The sequence below is a fragment of the Cololabis saira genome, chromosome 17, assembly GCF_033807715.1.
Source record: "Cololabis saira isolate AMF1-May2022 chromosome 17, fColSai1.1, whole genome shotgun sequence".
Lineage (NCBI taxonomy): Eukaryota > Metazoa > Chordata > Actinopteri > Beloniformes > Belonidae > Cololabis > Cololabis saira.
In genome coordinates, this window is record NC_084603.1 from 10311871 (window position 1) to 10331246 (window position 19376).

At 41.7% G+C, this 19376-nt stretch overlaps 2 protein-coding genes across 7 annotated transcripts in view; both read right to left on the reverse strand.

Annotated features, from left to right (window-relative positions):
- The window catches only part of LOC133464018 (spectrin beta chain, non-erythrocytic 5), a 34409-nt gene extending 19156 nt beyond the window's left edge, over positions 1–15253 (reverse strand). For 4 of the 6 annotated variants that reach the window (XM_061745939.1, XM_061745937.1, XM_061745938.1 and 1 more), the window contains exons 1-14: positions 14617–15253; positions 14020–14106; positions 12807–12950; positions 9967–10113; positions 9277–9468; positions 8372–8458; positions 8030–8148; positions 7831–7945; positions 7027–7104; positions 6810–6925; positions 5044–5206; positions 1733–1878; positions 1547–1643; positions 607–756 (exon numbers count right to left, since the gene is read on the reverse strand). In XM_061745939.1, the coding sequence (XP_061601923.1) occupies positions 607–756; positions 1547–1643; positions 1733–1878; positions 5044–5206; positions 6810–6925; positions 7027–7104; positions 7831–7945; positions 8030–8148; positions 8372–8458; positions 9277–9468; positions 9967–10113; positions 12807–12950; positions 14020–14106; positions 14617–15117 (2142 nt within the window). In that variant the 5' untranslated portion in view covers positions 15118–15253. The remainder of the gene's footprint in view (positions 1–606; positions 757–1546; positions 1644–1732; positions 1879–5043; positions 5207–6809; positions 6926–7026; positions 7105–7830; positions 7946–8029; positions 8149–8371; positions 8459–9276; positions 9469–9966; positions 10114–12806; positions 12951–14019; positions 14107–14616) is intronic. The other 2 variants (XM_061745934.1, XM_061745936.1) reach the window with 2 other exon arrangements.
- LOC133464019 (protein myomixer-like) lies at positions 15118–16055 on the reverse strand. The gene is made up of 2 exons (XM_061745940.1): positions 15882–16055; positions 15118–15520 (listed from the first exon to the last, which is right to left on the reverse strand). The coding sequence occupies exon 2, from the start codon at positions 15492–15494 to the stop codon at positions 15267–15269; it is 228 nt and encodes a 75-aa protein (XP_061601924.1). The 5' UTR covers positions 15495–15520; positions 15882–16055; the 3' UTR covers positions 15118–15266.
- Between the last annotated feature and the right edge of the window lie 3321 nt (positions 16056–19376).

Here is a 19376-nt window from a genome sequence, read left to right on the forward strand (position 1 = left end):
TAAGTGTGTGTGAGTGTGCATGGGATATTGTTTTTACAACTTATATTATATATATGTCACTATGAGTGAAACACAAAAAAAACAAAAAAACAAAAAGAACATGGATACATAAACAACAATACATTGGGAAAACAGTTACAAAACAGCAGTCAGGTGGTCCTTCAAACGTCTTTTGTAATATTTCAGAGAGGACGAGCTCTTTGCCAAGTGGGAAAAATCATTCCACAATTTAGTGCCCCTAAATCTAACCGAAAATTGACCTCTGCAAGTGAGAAATTTAGGAGGATTAAGAGCTGAGGATTGTCGAGTTGAATAAGAATGAATCTCTGAATTTAATTTAAAGTAAATCTTGAACTGTCCAGGAATATTACCTTCACTTGAATTTAGCTTATAAATAAAAACGCATATCTGAAAAATATTGATATCATAAATAGTAAGAGTTTTAAGCTGATGAGCTGGAATTTAGCAGAATATGGACCTAATCAAAAGTTCCTGTTCATTACAATCACACTGGGTTGTGGTGAGGATCTATTTGCAATCGCGCCGCTCATGCAGCCCTTGTGTTTTGAGAGAAACTGTGAATGTGACGATGTTGCCACTGTTTACCCTTTTGACCACCTCTATCCTGGCTCTGTTGTTCAGAATTTCTTGTTCGAGCGTGTGTTGACACCTCCTGGCCGCCTCCAGCCCCTCGAAGCCGGCTATTGAACACACCTGGGTTGCCATGGACACGTTGTCTTTGAGCCAGGACAAAGTCTGAGATGGAAAGGAGAGAAAAAGAGGAAAATGGAAAAGGTTAAAATGATGAATAGAGTGCAGAACAAACAACAAACCACAGATGTAATTTAGCAATGAAAACCAGGGGCTTGACCCGGATCCAAGTGATTGAACTGTACTGAATTAATACTTTATTGATCCCAACTGGAAACTAGTTAGATTATGTAAGATGATGTTTCCCACACTGACCTATAAACCTAGCAGGCAGCTATTAAAGTAAATGAGGGACATGCAGTACTTTAATGGATCTCGTACAGTCGGTCATTAAGCATGAAGATGACATCATTAAAGTCAATGACAGCGAAGGTGGTAGATGCTTGCAGAGTTGCTGATTAATATCTGGTTCTTTTCAGTCACTCAGACATGTTTGTGCAGTTCTGGGGCTTTTATCAAGAAGCATGTGAGAATATATATGCCGTGAGACCGCACAGGCTGTGCTGTCAATCCTCCAGCAGGGCCGAAGGCTAAAGCATCAATTAAATCAAGAATACGTTAATCTTTTTGAAGACATCAAGATGTTTATCCTCCTTGTCGACCATAACTCTCTGTGAATGTAATTACCAGTTATCAACTCACATTTGCGTGCAAGGAAACACTGCATCATTTAAAACGGTAACAACACAGAAGAAGAGAGGGAGGCTTAACAGCTAAAGGGAGAAAATGCAGCCCTGGAGATCAATATTCCAGGATTTATCGAAAGAGAAGCCCTTTTCATGCACACACGTGCACTTTCATAGTGAACTGGTGCGCCTGGCAGGGGTCTGATCACCTTGTCAGCGGACACGGTGAACTTCTGCAGCTGGATGTGAAGCTGTGGGTGGCCTGGTGGGGCCGGGGCGAGCGTAGGCTCCACTCTGGGCTTCCCGCTGCACAGAAAAATACAGACATGTGACTCCGGTTAGGATTTACATGAAGACCTTTCATTACGTAAGTCGCAGCCGAGCTCAGCTGTCACCTTTCCCCCTTCGCTTGACATCTGATGACGGCATCAGCGGTGCTGAAGGAGCCGTCTCCCGCTGCTGAGCAGGCGTGGCTCTCTGATTGCTGCTCCTGGCGTGGGCTGCTCTGAGCTCGCCTGCCACTCCCACACTCAACGACGCTCTGAGGACACACGGGGAAAAGGTTCTGTAGGAAAATCTTGAACATAAAAAACATGGCACGTGAACCCTATTTTGCTTTCTAAGTGGAAGCTGAAACATCTCAGCGAGCATGATTTTTACATTTTTACAGTGAAATTGATTGAAATCTTTATTTCGAGCATATTAAATAAAAAAGGAAAACAATTACACAAAACATCAGAATAGAATACAAATAAATAGTCACTAAACAAATCAAAGGGAAATAAACCTTCATGCCTGAAAAGGAGTATGAGGAAGTAAAAAACTTATGAGGTCCTACCCCTTGTTTCTTTTTCATTTTGCTTGAATACAAAATAAAAATAAATATACCAGCAAGCTTTACTTTCTCAAAAAATATACCTGTTATTACATTACCTGAGCATTATAAATATAAATATACCTGAGCATTATAAATAGATTATATAAATCATATACATATTCAACATATATATATTTAAACATATATATACACATCTATAATAAACAATATAATCATTATTATATATACCATTTTATATATGTACATTATGCTGAATCCCCACACAATCACTACCTCATGTCTCCTCTTCCCTTTATTTGGCAAAAATCTTTGTATTTGCTTTTGAACCTGTAGATGGTTTCAGCTCTTTACTCAGACTGTTCCATAGCCTCATGACACAAATGACACAAATGAGCAAAGATGGGCTATTTTTATTTGAAGAAACCGTGGCAAAGTCAAAGATACATGCCTTTTCTAATGATAGCAGCAAATGTCTACATAAATAATAATAATTACTGTGTGTATTCATTCTAATAAACGTATGTACATGTTAAACAATGTACTCACATGTATCAAATGGTGGGAACATTTAGAAGAAAAGGACATTTTTACATAAAAAAACTACAACTTTTTTATTAAATTGTTAAAATTATTTAATTATTTATTATTATTTAAAGTTAAAACATGCTTTCATTTGACACTCTCCTCATCAGAAATGAGTCCATTTTCATTCTAATAATGATCAGATGAAGAATATGTTTACAGTGATTTGGTCAGTTTGAGCTCTGCGACTACTTTCTACATCTTTCTAAACTATAAATTAAAGTTTTCAGTTAATCTTTAATGAAAATAATCGTGAGCCGCAGCCTGATATGTTTTAGATGAAAGTAGACGTACCATATTTAGAGTTATCACCAGTTCAGAAGTTAATATTACCTTTTATAATTTCATCTTTTTTCAATTGCCTCATTCTTATTGCATTTTTTACCTTTGTTAAGCGTGTATGAACCTGAAAGCTGTGCTTTTAACAATGCTATACAAGTGAGGTTTTCTTGTTATGTCTCATCAAAATTGTCGGAATATTGTTGGAACTTCAATCATATGTACGTTTTAGAAACATCAACAGCATTTGAAGTCAATGCATCCTCTCAAATCTTTGCTTCTGTCCTGTATTTACTCCACTGGTTTTATGTAGCCTTCAGCGTTTTAATGCTTGCTTTTACACGTTTATTATGTTACTATAAGAGTGTTTAACTTTAAACCACATCCTATCTCATTCCAGCCTTCTTTGCCTGTGTGTTGTCTACTCATCTGCTCCCTCCATGTGTGTCTTTCTGCAGTGGGCGCTGAAGTGATGTCAGCCAGCAACTATCACTTCACACCAAGCCCATCTGGTCTCCAGCCCCGGCATCTGGCCACAATTAGCCAAAGAAACAGACGATAGCTGTGTTTACCTCCAGAAAAACGAGGCCGCACTACTGCGGACTCAAAGACGTGGACGTATAGATTAGTGTGTGATCCGTGAACTCATAAAGTGCTGACGCAGACAATAAAGCTGTTAAGACTTTCATCAAATAAGTCGTATTAAACAAAATAAAGAAACCAGGACGAATGCAAACGCATCAAAATCCCTGTGAGGCTACGCAGCCACACAGCTGGATCTTACACCTTTTGTGGAGTCAGATCATGACACTTGAGAAGACGAGTGAAAGTGCTGAGAAAATGACTTTTATTGCGCTTGGCATTAGTTTGGCCTTTGGGCTCGAAGGTTGTTTTTCTTATTTTTCATTTTTTTTATTAACTCTTCCATAAATAGCACCAAGTTCGGCTTCCACAGCGCGTGCATCCAGGCAACTCCCATCTCACAGAGCAATAAAAGCTGCTAACTGCGGCGAAAGAAAAAACTGTGACACAAGGGAAAAAAAAAAACAAACAAAAAATCGGGATGTTTTCAACTCCCAAGCAAAGGGGCAGCTTCTCACACGGCAAAACAAGCAGGGACCCCACGGGTGCACACGGTCAATGACATGAAAGGACAATTGCATTATGGGATAACTCTCAAATAGCCCCTGCATGCATCTTAAATGTCAACATATGCACAGAATTATTGACTTTTAAGATGCCAAAAACTTCCTAAAAGATACCAAGAATATTTCCTTGTAAGTATATGAATGGTTATTGGGGTTACTACGGAAACAGTTAGATCTTCAATAAAGTTTTAGTTGGTAGAAGATGTCCGCATCCTCTGCCAAGTGAACCGCAGTCCATATACAAATAGAGTATTAATTAAATTATTGCATTTTAAACGAATGGTTGAGAGCTTTTTTTTTTTTTTCACCATAAAGTGTAATTTTGGGTCTGAAGGAAAACCCTATTTACTCTGGCAGACAGTCCGACCACGCTCTACAGTCACGACTTGACATTTTTAATGGAAAATTCTGCAACTCTTTTGCCAGAATAAATAACACCCCTACGAGCTCTTCCTGTGACTTCTACACGCGAACAGCCGTAACCTTTTCAAACCCGGGGTTTTTTTAGGTTACTGACACGCCGCTCCGAATCTCAGAATCATCACGAAACCGTAGCGTGTTATCAACAGATTCCTCAGAACATCGGAGGATTCTTCTGAGTGCAGCTAAATAGCTGCCAGGCTGGAAAACTGTTTGTATGTTTGGAGTCAGATCGCTGCAGCTCATTTGCCAGAATCTATTTAGGAAAGCCCAGCTTTAGTTGTAAATCAGGTATTTTCCAAACCAAAAGGACAAAATGCGTCACTTTCTGCAGCCGCAGATTTCGTAGGACTACACGGGGCTGAACCTCATCCTGCCAGCTCCGATGGAGCTGTTTTCTCCTCTTTGGAAGCCACAGTAAAACACCAAGCCTGCTTACCACGCAGCCCTTCAGACGATTCTGCTCCTCCTTCACCTCTTTTCCCATGATCCCGTGTGTCTCAGTTCCCATGTTGCACTGGGGTTCTCGAGCGTGTGTCAGGAGGTCAGCATCTTCCCTGGTGAAAGTGGAGGCGGAGAGAGCGAGCGGCGTCCTGTCACCCCTGCTGGGCGAGAGCAGCGGGAGGTTACTGGGATGCTGACAGCCGGGCCTCAGAGACCAGCCATGAACCCCATCTACGGCTCGGAGGTTTCACAACAGTTATTTGATTTAAGTAGTTATAAATTTAGACGATAAGACAAAATGATGTAATATTCAATCTAAAGATAGCCGACTGATATGAGAGGCTCTCAGCCTGAGAAACGGTTGGGAGGCAGTGACGTTGGTGATGGATGTCAGAGCTGTAGACTTTACTTAGTCGCCACCATTATTTATTACCATGAGTGATACCGTTTTTGGGGGGGTTTTTTGAGCCAGACATAGCGAAGGAATCACAAATTTATCCACGGGCCAGTCCACACTGCTCACCCCACTCAGAAATGTAATTTCTTGTAGCTTGCTTCCAATTTTTACACACAGTTAAATGCATGTCATTAAGTCAGCATCGGTTGTGATGGTTTAAAGAGTCTAATGATGAAAAAGTCTGGGTAGTTACTGTATGCTTATTAAACCCACAATAAATTGTTTTACAAATTTAATAAGAGTTACAAAATATTCTTGTAAACATGGCCTTTCTTAGATTCAGCAGTCTGTCGCAGATGATGTCAGGATTTTAATAGCGAGAAAAGGGCAAATTATGCTGGCAACTTGACACGTTGCCAGGACATTATTCACGTACTACGAGGATCCAAATTCCAAAGCAGCACAGAAAACTGAATATGAAACGCCAAAAAGTAGAACTGTTCTCTGTGTGGGAGCTGATCCCCCAACAGTGAGTCCTTCACATTGCTTATATAGATCGATATTTATAAATGTACCTATATTTCAAAGGTTGAAACCCAAATTGAAATAGGTGTATCAAGTAGGGCTGGGCGATATATCGAGATTTTAATATATATCGATATATTTTCAAACGCGATATGGTACGAGACAATATCGTTTATATACATTTATAAAAAACAAAAAAAATTATGATTTTGATATAGCTTATTTTGTGACAAATTGACTTGAATGTTTTATTTGAGATTTGCACAAATGTTTTGTTATTTGCACAACTGTCAACCTCAGTGGAAAAGTCTGCCTGTTACTGTCTACATTGTATTAATTGCACACTGTATTTTAATTTAATTGTTATGCAGGAAAGGGATATTTGTTTTATTTTATTCAAGAAGCATTTTTATTCTATATATGCAGGCAGTTTATTTTTATTTCATTTGTTTTATACATTTTGATATTGTGCAGACTTCTGTTAATAAAGGAACCTGTGTGACATTTGGCACGAGGCATTGTATTAAAACTGTTTTTTTAAGGGTTTGCCTCAGAAAAAAATGAAGCTAACAGAGATGCTATGCTATAATGCTTTGGGGGAAACCCCAATTATTGCACAGAAAAAATATCGATATATATCGCCATTCAGCTAGAAAATATCGAGATATGACTTTTGGTCCATATCGCCCAGCCCTAGTATCAAGAAATCAGTCATGCAGCACACGTTCTTATGGAAACCTGTTGTATAAATGTGTGAAACATCCATTACGGCATCATGGGGCGAGTGTTGAAGGTGTGTTCAAGGCCACCACAGCTACCTGTAGCACCTGCTGACGTACCTGAAGTCTCGCTGAAGGAGAGCCCAGCTGTCCTTGACCTCGCTCTGCGTCTGGGTGACGCTGGCCGCCAGGCCGGGGTTGAGATTAGACAGCTGGGACACACTCACGTCGAGCATCTACCACACACAGGCCTGCAGGTTAGGTAGAGGAGGCTTCTGCAGCACGTGTCAGGATGCGCCCAAGCAGTGCTGCTTTCAGTAAAAGTGACCGCTCTTACCATGATCTGACTGGCGACGTCTCGCATGTCCCCGTCACCGCAGCCGCCCAGCTCCTTGGATGCAGATATGCTTTTCCTCTGACGGATAAAATAAAAGCAGTGAACCAAACCTATAACTACACTGTTACAAATATTGTGCTTGATCTACTTAAAAAAATTAAGGCAACTTTTTGCATGAGATTATAATGTAGATCAAGAAAGACTTTGTATAAACTACTTAATTTTTTGTATGTAAATAATACATTTTGCAAGTAAAATTAAGTTGACTTTACTTGCAAATGAATTTTGTACTTACTAAAAATTAAGTAGTTTATACAAAGACTAGTCTTGATCTACATAAAAATCTTGTGTGAAAAAGTTGCCTTCATTTTTAAAAGTGGATCAAGCAAGATTATTTTACTGTGGTGTTCTACTTAAACAAATAAAGCATGTTTCATCTAAACGTTGGTTAATCTGCCCAGTAGATTAAAATAGTTAAAGGAAAAGTAAATACAACAAGATCATTGCTTGTTGTTTGTGTGTAAATTCATTTCCTGGGATTACAGAAATACTGCTTGTTAAGGAAAAAATGCACAATGTCTTGTTTTTTGAACAAATGCAGATTAAGTTCAACCACAGCTACACAGAACAAATGCAGATTAAGTTCAAAACTAGATGTATTCATGTAAAGCAACAAACTTCATTTTTAATTGTTAATATCACAGATTTAAATACTGTATGTTATATTTACATGCGCTTACATTTATTTTTTTCAGTGTAGAATTGATCCATAAACATGAATAATTAAACTTTGGGGCGACTTACCGTGCTGTCAATAGCAAATAAGATATTATCAGCCTGTTGGTAGAATGAGGACACCTCAAGTGCCAGGTGAAGCTTTTCGTGGTAGTTTTTCAGATGCGACTGGACCTTCAGCCACCTACGCAGAGAGAACTTTGATTCAACCTTCATGCTGGAGATATTCCACGCAACGTACTTGTTAAAGTTAAGGAACTCAGCGTACATTTTATTGATATGTTTCCTTCTGCTGGAGACGTTTTTTCCTTCTGTTTTCCCTTGTTTCTCCAGTTTTAGAGCCAAGTCGTTGATCTCCTCGTGCAGGTTTCGGTATAGCTGCTCATCCTGCGGGGAATCAGAAGATCCAATCCAAATGTGAGCTCAGCTGTCTGAACCCCAGGAGACATCATATTACTAAGAAACTTCCTTATGGTTTGCAAATGAATCCATTAACATATGAGAGAGCACAGCAGCTTTTCCTTAAGAGTGCTGTTAAACATCTATATTGCTTTGTCAATGTTATGTTAAACATTAGTGGTTCTTTTACTTGTTCCTTAACAAGACTCACCTGTTTCAGATCTAAAATTCTCCTGGTCAACTGCATTTTGTCAACATTTTCCCCTAAGACATTCAACAGAGACTGCTCCTCTTCCTGCTGGCACACATAAAAGTCAGTGTTTATAGCCCCCCATTTGTAAGGAACCCAACCATTATTTCTTTTTAGAGGTGCAGGGATAAAAGCATGTTAACGCTGCTACTGAGGAAGATGCTAAACAGAAACAGAGCTGAACCTACTAATGCACAGTGTAAAGGATGGGTGGAACTAAATGGAGAATATTTCTCTTCCAAGGATGGATATTTTGTAACTTTGTAAGTTTGCAACATCATCATCATAATCGTAGGCTTCTTTACCCTAGACACGGCGTGCAAACAGAGCGATAAACACAGGCCTAAAAAGCATTAGATGATTGCTTTTTGATAATAACAGGCAGATGTTTTACGATGGTGACTATACACAAGCATGTCTTCAGGATACTGAGCTAATTTCCTGTATTAGCAAGTGCTATTTCTGTGCCAATTATCCTGACAGTTGTTGATTAGGCTGTCTCTAGCCCCATTTGCCTCTCGGCCAACTGTTTTTTGGGTAATTTTACAGTTGGAGTGCTTCATTAACTCTTTTTTTTTCTAATTTTTTTTTCTCCAAAACTCTGGCTTTCCTGTCTAGATAAATGAAAAAGGAGGGGGGAAAAGATCTGAAGATATGAAACGCAGGAGTGCATAGAAAGAGAAACATGAAAGTAGAAAATGCAGCACGGTGTAATTAGGAGCAAAGAAAAGAACCCTGCATTTCTGAAAAAAAAACCTTTTATAATACAAAAGATGCCCCTGACTTCAATAACACCGGCTTCAATCTCTGATTTTATGTACTTTTAGACCAAGAATAAAATAGGAAAAGGTGGGGATGCTTCTTACTTTCTCTTTAATCCACTCCTCAAGCTTCTCCACTTTTTTGTTGAACTCCTGCAGGCTCTTTGCTCCACCTAGGGCTCGCGTCTGATTGGCAGCCATCTGCTTCAGCGTCTGCCACTGCTCCCTGAGCTGGCTGAGCTGCTTCTTCACCAGATCAGATGTGGGATTCAGCTTGCAGATCAACTGCTCGCCCATCTTTTGAAAATAAAGTCATTTAAAAAAAAAAAAAAGATTTCTAATTGGGATTTTGGAGAGCAAATGGAGCATCAAGACTGACACAGAACAGAATCGAGACATTAAACACTGCAAACTGACGTTCATGTCTCGGGTACACCCTTGGAAAAGAAAAAGAGGAGAAAAAAAAAGAAAAAAGAAAAAGCAGTTCTTTGTCTGCCCTTCCAGGACTCTCAGGATGTCAAAGAAGATGAATCATTATACATTTCTCCTTGTGTGTAACACAGAGGGTGTACTTTTCTCAAGTCTACAGTGGCCTGCGTGACGATTATGTAATATAAGATCCAGCAGACTCTAACAACACTGAAGACAGGGATTAATGGTTGCATATGGATCGCCTTTATGCGTGAAATAGTTCAAATAAACATTGCGTTTTTGGAAATGTGGTGCTCCTATACGCTTCATCCCTGTGATAGTCACATTGTGAGAGTGTGGTTTGGTGTTGGATGGTTCTGTTACCTGGTTCAGCTGAATCAGTGTGTTCTCAAAGTCTTTAAGGTCTCGCTGAAGCGTCTGTGACGCCTCCTCCCAGTCCTGCAGGGGGCAGTACTGAATATTACATCCATCCTTCAAGTCCTGGAGCTTGCCTTTGATCCATGCCTCTGCCTGCGCCACAAACCGACAAACAAATGTGTTTAAGATTGTGTTTACAGTCAGAGCAGTGATTCACTTGTCCGTAAATAAACCAGAATCCAAGTCTTTTACACCAGAAGTAATGTAGCATGTCGGAGGATAGGAGTGCTTATTCTTAAAGCATTATGGTCCTCTTGATTTGATTTGAGGTCCTCTTAATGATGTGTTGGACCAAAGATGCTCAATGAAATGGCAGAAGGGCATGACTGGGGCAAAATTGTACCCTGAGTGGAACTTTGCAGCTTTATATCCAGTGAAAATAGCGACATGCGATACTTGGAGGTAATCACAAGTGTTTGCCACCTTCTTATTTTACAGCACTTATGCACCGAAGGGCCATATTTTCCCCCTCTCTGCATTAGAGTATTGCTGAAGTTCAGGCACATCAAGAACAGCTCTTTGTTCTCTAATGTCATGTTATGCGGAGCAAAAGTTTCTCTTGGCAAAGGCCTTGACTCTATTGCATAAGTTTTTATTTTTTTCTCGCAGAGCTGCCTTTTCTGGCAACGTTTTACACGGACAAGGAAGGCCAAACAAGCCAGTTGGCCGAAGTCAGAAAGTGTTTGAAAGTGCATGTTTATTTTTCTGAAAAGAACACAGTGTGGACGTTAATGAGCCACCAAAGTTGCTAAAATTGAATGGATTAATAAATCCCGCTGATGTTGTCCTCCCGGTCCTGTCGACTGATTTAATGGGAGTCGAGCAACTGATAAAATCTGCACAACATACGCTTGTTTTTTTTCCTCTACTGTTTCTGTTTGCAGCACGGAAAACATCAACTCCTAGTTAAAGACACACATACGTTGTTATGGCATCCCGTCCAAGCACTATTTCTCAAAGGATTGAGAGTGACTCTACGGTAACCCCTATTTTGAATCCATAAAACATCAAGACCACACATGACACATCCACCAAAGAACTTTTTCTTTTTTAAACTCCAGATTAAAATGTGATGTCACTTCTCCCCAGAGGAGCGGGCCATTAAGTTTACGAGGCCCCCGGGCAACCGTGGCATTTCTGGGTTGAACCGTGGAGTTGAGCACAAGGAAAAGAGCTTGACAAAACAGGCCTGCCCATATCTGCTCACGCTGGCTCCCATGGCGTTGTCATGACCTCATGCAGGAAGTCTATGATTCCTTTGTTTCTTCCTGTCCACTCTCCACAACAATGGTCTGTTTATCAAAAATGTACAGTTGGGCTTTATTCTCTCCAACCAGAAATGGACAGTTAATGTGCTGATTAAACTGAAACTACCTCAGATCTTTCTTTTAAGAATCTTTAGCCACACACACACACACATAAAAAAAGAGCTATGCAGCCCCAGTCTTGTTTCAATCAAAGTTTTAATCGCATCCATTTACAATTTCCAGTCTCATTAAATTACAGAAAAAAAAAAAAAAATCAATCTGCTGATCCTTTCCTAGAATTATTTTCATTTCAACAAGTTTTAAAGGAACCAGACGTTGGCAGAGAGTGCTAATCTTCACACTTTTAAAAACCTCTTTCAACATGCAACTTTTCTTTTCTTTTCTCAAGTAATGCAGCTTGATCTGAAAATACAGTGTGAGTTTGAGTTTGTGCAGTTTTTCTGTTTGGGGAAAGGAGCCGGTGAAGAGGGAGATATTTAGCAGAGCCGCGGCGGGGCCAGGCCGGTCTGCACGGATCCAGCCGTGTTTCTCCATGTGGTGACCTGCTTTGCTCTCTTGGCCCGAACCAGGGGCCTTTAAAAGTCTCTCCCTGGAAATCTCACTTCCACTTTCACGCAATGTAATACTGTAATAATACATTTTCATCAACGTTAGCAGTCGACCAAATCCCTGTAAAACAAGCAGTTCCTTAGATATGGAATATTCCCGGTGTTTGAAGCCCTTTACACACAAAGGTTTCATTCAAAACTTAACTTAAAAGTAAAAGGGTTGCTTGGCTGGTTAAAGTTCACAAAATACTCAAAATTTACTTTCAGTGCATTCATATGACACAACGTTTCCCTCGGCTGACACGTGCAGAATTCAATCCTTGTGTTTGGAAGTGCAGAGCCTATCTCTTGGATGGTTGTCAAAGTGAAGTCTGATGACAAACCCAACTGCTAAACAAAGTGTCTCTTTTGCCAAACTGGCTGAAAAGTGTGTGTGCGAGCTCGGGTGGACGCAGCAATGAGATAACACAAGCAGTTGTGCTGCTTGGCTGGGTCTCGTTGAGCCATAGGCGTGAAGAGATGGAGCCAAACAATGATCTCATGTCTAAATAATTGCTTGTGGCGGCTTCCCCTCCCTCTGCTCCCTCGGCTGAACACAGCTCACACAGTTCTCGAGACAAAATAAGGCCGAGTACATATTTCCCCCTCACTGGAGGGTCATGCGACAGGCAGCTTCCTTTCTGATTTCATCTCAGCAGCATAACTTGTTATTTCTGAGATATGAACTCATACCACCATTTTCTGTTTAGTATCTTCACATCAGAGGAGATGAGAAATCCTGATTACACCTTTTTGGAGGTTTAATTTTAACATGATTGATAACATCTCGGGCCTGTGCAGCATTTAGAAAAGAAATGAGTGGAAAAATGATTTCCTCAAACATTTTCTCAAAAAGAAAAAGTGCTGCATTTGACAGAATGAATAACTGTGGAGGTTGGTGCTGTGCGCACGCGTGCACGCCACTTTTTACCTGCAGCACTTCCTTGTTGAAGAGTGAGTTGCGCTGAGTGAAGCAGTCGCTCTGCAGCGCAGCAGCTGCCAACATCTCCGTCTGTGCGTGTAGATGACTTTCTTTCCTCTCAGCCTCCTTCTTCTGCAGCTCAGGCACCGAAAGCTGCGTGAGGACACCACACAGTCACAAACAAAGTGTTAAAGACGTGACTGCAGTCGGGCTGCAACATTTTCCTTTTTAATGGGATAAACACCAAACATCAAACGGCACATCTGCAATCACTTAAAAAAAGATGGGGACTTGCTCCTTTATTAACTGCACCTTATTGTTTACCATCTAAAGAGGCTGTGAACGTGCGTCAGGATGATCCCCACGTCCATTTGAACTAAAACCTACTGCCAAAAACGTACAGGATGAAATAAACACGACTGGCACAAGCCTCACCGAGGGACGAGGATTCCTGCCCCCCCCCCCAAAATCAGGAAACATCTGGGCAGAAGAAGGAAGCGGGACGGACAGACCCTCTTCTGTCTGACGCTTTTTAGCTCTGCATGTAAACACATCACCCCTAAAGTACTTCAGCAGGTCAAGTTCACTCTTCCTGACGCCACGTGAAGGCATCACCATCACCTCACATGGAGATACATTTATTCTTCTTCTTCTTTTTTTATTCATTTTTGTATATTTGCATTAACGAGTGGAAGAAAAAAACACAGCTGTGTTGTTGTGGTAACAGAATTTCTGTGATAGATTTTTATTTTTTTTCTAAAAAGGAAAATGAGGCAATTGCTGTGTGTTATTATAACCATCCTGCATAAGCCTTTTCTTTTGTTAACATCTTCCCTGACTTCATGTTTTCCAGTGAGCAATGCCTCTGTGAGTCCTGCTGTAACGGAGCACCTCATCCACACGCATCAGGCTTAAACAAGGAGCAGGCCCAGTCACTTACATGTAACACACTACAATGCACCTTTTCTTTATAGAACCGTTTCTTTGATAAACAAGGAACTAACCAGGGTAAATGAAGGCCATATCAGCTGCCTGGGAGGCATTCAAATTAATATTGTTCTCAAAACTTGCATGTTTGTACTCCAAATTATACATATATATCTAAAAAAACTATAAAAATTAATTGATTTGCAGATTTTGTGTAAACCCTAGTAAAATAAATGTGATGAGTATCTTTAAAAAGTGAACTGCATTTCACATTTCTGCCAGCTCGCAGCCTTACCTGGATGGATTTCTCCCCGAGTAGTTTGTCCCTGGTTTGTCCCTGACCGAGCCGGAATTCATCACTGCTGTCTTTACTCAGTAAAACCTAAAGCGTAAAGGCAAAATAAACACTCACAATGATCCCTGACTTCATGGAAAATGCTGGGCAGGGCGAAACAAAACAAAACAAAACAAAAAAGAAAACAGAGGTAGGAATGTTACAAATCACAATTAACATGTTTACAGGGTGCTGGGATGCACGTGCCTGGGAAAGTTCTTCGGTTTTATCTGTCATTTTTCTTAATAATTTCAAGATTTCGGAGTGAAAAAAAAACTGGTGTAATAAAGATGTTATAACATAAATAAAAGTGCCACAAAGAATGATACTGAAATAAAAACAGCAGTTAATTTCTGTTATTTTTGACACCACAGTCGAAAGTAAAAGTATTTCTTCACTAAACTAAAACTGCTGAGATACTAAATACTTAAATAGCTGTAAAAAATGTTTTTTCAGTGTTTTAAAGTCACAAAGTTAACTGACTCTCAATATTATAGCTATGACCAACTTTCTAGTTGTTAAAGTAGCTGGTCTGTATCAGTGAAACATGCCCCGTACCTTAAACTGAGAGTGTGTCTTATGTTCACAGCTCACTCCCACAATCCTGGGCAGATGTGGGTCTGAGGGGCTGGAGATGTTGTTGTTGTTATTGTTGTTTTCAGACGGGCAGCCTGTGACCGAGAGCTTCGCCGGTCCCGCTGACATCGTGTTCCCAGACTTGTCTTTGCTCCCAGAGATGGTGATCTTCTTGATGGATCTGGAGACGGCAGAGGGAGAGACAACGTTCTGGTTGAGCTGGTCCTCTGCTGCCATGTGCTCGGGGTCGTGTTGCACGGGGGCCGCCCGCCTGGCCACCGGTGACCCCCGGCGGGGGCCGTGCGGACGCACCGGGGGCCGGCTGAGGTAGAGGGAGTTCAGGTTGTGCTGCAGCACGCAGTTGTCCAGAGCCTCGCTGGACAGATAAGTCTGTGTAAATTCCTGGCATTTCGGCACAGGGGGAACTGACAGCCTGGTCCCAATGGTGAAGGGCTGCACTTTCCTCACAAAACTCTCAGACATGACAAGAACCCCAGTTAAAAATAAAAAAAAAAGGAAGAAGAAAAATCACTTGAGTCCAAAGAAAGTCTGAAAAAAGTCTGTCACATCCCTTGGTAGACTCTCTCCTCACTCAACAGTTGTCCGGTTGAGCAGAGAATGAGGAGCTGAGCTCAGTTCTCCACCTTCTTGTGCATGTTGAGGACGCACAGCACGCAGCCCAGGACAGCCTCCTTCGACTCCTGGGATCGAACTCGGTCCCAGATGTGGCGCAGCGCGGTCCCGAGGTGTGCGGCGCCCGTGGAGAGGCTTCTCCGGAGGAACTGAGCCAGTGAGCCTGCCAGTCTGCTACTGAGCAGCCTGATAACCAGCGACCGCAGCAAGATGAAAACTGCTGGCATGCTGCCTGACTGTGCTGTGCAAAAGACTTGGGAAGAAAAAAAAAAAAAAAAGAAGAAGAAAGCTCAGAAAAGGAGGGGGAAAGAGGAGGGTTTGTTAGGAGAAGGGATGAAGTCACCACCTCTTCTCACTCTGCCTCTCTTTTTCTCTTTCGTTTGGTCAGGAGCAGCAGAGCAGGGAGCGGAGAGAGAGAGGGGGGGGGGTGGGCTGCAAAACCTGGCTGTCAAAACTTCCCCCCTGAACCCAAACAGATATGCTGCCGTGATAAGAGGCTTGCGAGTATCGGGGTTGAACGCAGGGTCCCCTGTCAGGCTGCTTCAAGCCCAGCGTATGAGGTAATGTCCTCAGCTGAATCACACACACACCCACCCACACTTCCTCGTCCTTACCTCCACTTTTAAAGTGCAGATGAACAGGTTCAGCCTGAAGGTGTTGGGCTCAGTCCCAGCACAAGAATTACAAGAGAAAAAAAACCCTGAGAGCTGTGAGTGTAAAGGAGAGGATGGGTCTCAGAGGTTCACGGCAGTGCAGTCTGTGCAGGAGTGACGGCCCGTCCTCAGCTCCGAGCCTCCTCTTTCTTCATCTCAGAGGAGCAGTTGTCACATATATTACAGCTGAATGAAACAGAGGAGGTGGGGGCGCCCGCCCCCTTAAACCTCGGAGCTGATGGCACGACAAGTGTGGCGTGTCGGGGTGAGGGGCGCGGGGCACCACTCCTTTGTGGCGGCCAGGTTTAAGGCAGCAAATGTTGGGCCGAGTGACCGGAATGGCTCGGGGTGGAGGGGAATGTTGAGGAGGGCACACAGATGTGTCGGCAACAGTTGGGAGAATCTGCCTCCACTGGTGAAAGCATTTCCCATAAAAGGAAGTCTCCCTCCTCGCGCTGCTGCCCCGTGACTTGACCCCAGAACCCGGTCTTCATGGCCCTCGAGAACAAGCACTTACCCAGAACTCAGGAAAGGAAATGAAACTCAGGTTATTCCCATCAGCCCGGCCTTGTTTTTCAACACAGACCTTTCAAATTAATGTTCATGAAAATACCCATTCGGTGTAATTGCGGTATATATAATTTAGAAAGAGAAACATTTATTTGCAGGGGTTTAATGTCTGTGCTGATATGTTATTGTTTCAGGAGGGCAGGAATAGCCCACAGCGGCACAACAGTCTCCCAGCAGGGCTCCGAGTGACAGACGCAGCCCTGGAGTCGACACGGTTATTGATGCTTTTAAAAGAGCTCTGGTTTCATGATGAGGTCATCTAAGGAAGAGTTTTAATGTGTTGCAGCTTGAAATCAGAGATAAATCCTGCACAGGCTGGGTGGTGCTCACGGAAGGCTGGATGGGTGGAGTTCAAGAGGTTTGGCTAACGTTAAAATGACATTTCCTCATATTGCTGGGTGAGTGACTATAAAGTTTGGATTTAATGTGTTCGGTGGGTACACGCTCTGTGATTACAGCTACCATGTGATGAAAAGTTGATTGAAAATCTGAGTGCTTATTTAGAATCTCTCTCTCTTTTCTCTCTCTCTCTCCAACCACCACAATGTTTTATAGCGACTGCGCCGCGAGAGGAGGCTCCTTTATGTCAAAATACATTATCTGCATGTTACTTGTTAAACTGCAGTGTTTTCATTTGCATTTACCATTAATAATGTGCCGTCAAATTTATATTTTTGTTTCTATTGACTTTATTCAATTCAATTACTTGCAGATTAATTTAATGCTACATTAAGATAATAACTTCCTGACTCAAGCTTTATGCCTCATGTGCAAAGATTATAATAATACATGATTTAGTTTTACATGAAAATACCTTAAATGAATGAAAACAATAGAAGGGACTTTTGCAAAAACGCTGCCAGTACATTTGAAGGTATCTGGATTTCCTTCTGCAAATCATTCGCAGGTGTAAGAGGGGTTCATAAGACCTGGAGGATCACTGGTGACGTGCAGCCTGATGTGAGAGCGGAGTTCTTTTAAAGCAATAACTCAATCATAAAATAGCTGGGAACCTTTTCAAATCTACTAGTTTTCTTGCATTTGTTTGCAATAAAACGTGTTCATCTATGTCACATCGTGTAATCAAACTGGAGATACATAGATAAGTATATTTTCTACTGTCGTTATTGAACACACCCCTCAAAGATTCACAGCGATGGAGGAACAAGTACATGAACTCTTGGAGTTTCTCACAAGCTTGTGTTCATTATGAGATCTGCCCAACATGTAAGACCATTTATGTTTGTGGATCCGCTCAGGCACATTTATGGATGTTCTAAAGTTCGAAACCCAAGGACTTCAGCATCACATCAAATCCCTTTCCAGCTCACAGACTCTTGATCGCATCTCTTCCGTGATCTCCTTTACGTGAACCAGCTTCACATCAGCAGATGCGTCTTGTGAATGGAAAACTGAAAACATTTGTGTCGTCTACCTCCAAGAGTATTGCATTAAGCGGACTCCAGGTGTTCACATGGCTGCCCCCCTATTGTTTTTGTTGCGGGAAGTAGCCGATAGGTTCACTTACTTTCTCCCCCAGCCACTGTGAAGGTTCAATACAGACACGAGAAATGTGACACCTCTGCACCTTCAGGCAGATGACGTGAGCGACGTTTGTGCTTATATACACGCTTCAACGCAGCCTTATATTCAGTCATTTAAGGTGGACATGAGGTGTCAGCCCAGATGACAAACTATGAGTAATGTAACATAATAACTGGATCGTGATTGTCTTACTGAAATGATATCGTTTGCATGTTATGAGCTGAAGCACTTTGCATGTGACATAGACGAAGATCAGAAGACATTTGATGATACATTAATGCAGGAAGCCAGTTAAGTCCAAAGAGCTCATACTGTATACCGACTCTTTCTGTCGTATATGTGTTCTTTTTTTTGTGTATTCTTCTCTTTCCAGTGAAGAGTGCGTGTTTAAAATGGATTTAAATCACGCCTAAAAAGGATGTGTTTTACAAGCACACAAGTGGGGTGAGTTACGGTGGTTTAGAGAGGACGTCGTGTGTGAATGACGATACCCAGACCCCTGGGCGACGGAAACAAGTCGATCTTAAAGAGTTTGTATCAGATGGTTTCTCTTGTGACCTTCTTCACGAAAAAAGAAAGTTGAAGCTGGAGACTCATGGAGAGGCATAACCAAAGCTTTTTTTCTCTGTTGCTGAGGGAGCCTTTAGCATCCTCACTTATTAGGACAGTCTGATCCAATCAGACAGGGTTTACATTCAGATCCGTTTAAACTTACTGATGTCATTCTGTTAAGAAATGTAAACATGTCTGTTCCAGTTAGGATGGTTACTTAAGCTACTGAGTGATTTTCCTGGTTAGTTAGGGGAATAAAAGAGACAAAGAGTTGGTCAAGACTTACCAAAAACAGTCTTGGGTCAAAGTCCACTTTCAGAAGTAGTATTCTTAATTTTATAACATAATTTGCCAAAACGAATTCTTAAGATTTTAGATTAAAGATAGACCTTTGTTTCCCTCCTACAATACAAACATTTATAAAGGATGGAAATGTGTTTGCTCAAAGCAACTGTCTGATTAGATTTGAACCAGGTGTCCCCGCTCTGCCAACCCAGTCAGATTATGCTACTGTAACACCTTCCTCATGTTGTTTACCCTGGAAATCCTCCCTCCTTTCCCACAGATCTCATTCGCATCTTGTGTGTACCGTTTCAAACTGTGCTGCCCACATCCTTTTACAGATAATTCGAACCTTAGGCCCGATGTGGCTGGGGCTGCAAATGCGTCACCCGCCTTCGCGTTCACCTTTGGGGACGGATGTTAAAGACGAGCCGGTTCTGTCCTGACAGCTGACATCATTGCCTCCTGAGATGATAATAAAACCCCGATGCTTTCTCAGCGCAACCT

Bases quoted from the DNA above. Each gene is read 5' to 3' on its own strand.
- LOC133464019 (XM_061745940.1), bottom strand. From the start codon at position 15,494: ATGCCAGCAGTTTTCATCTTGCTGCGGTCGCTGGTTATCAGGCTGCTC.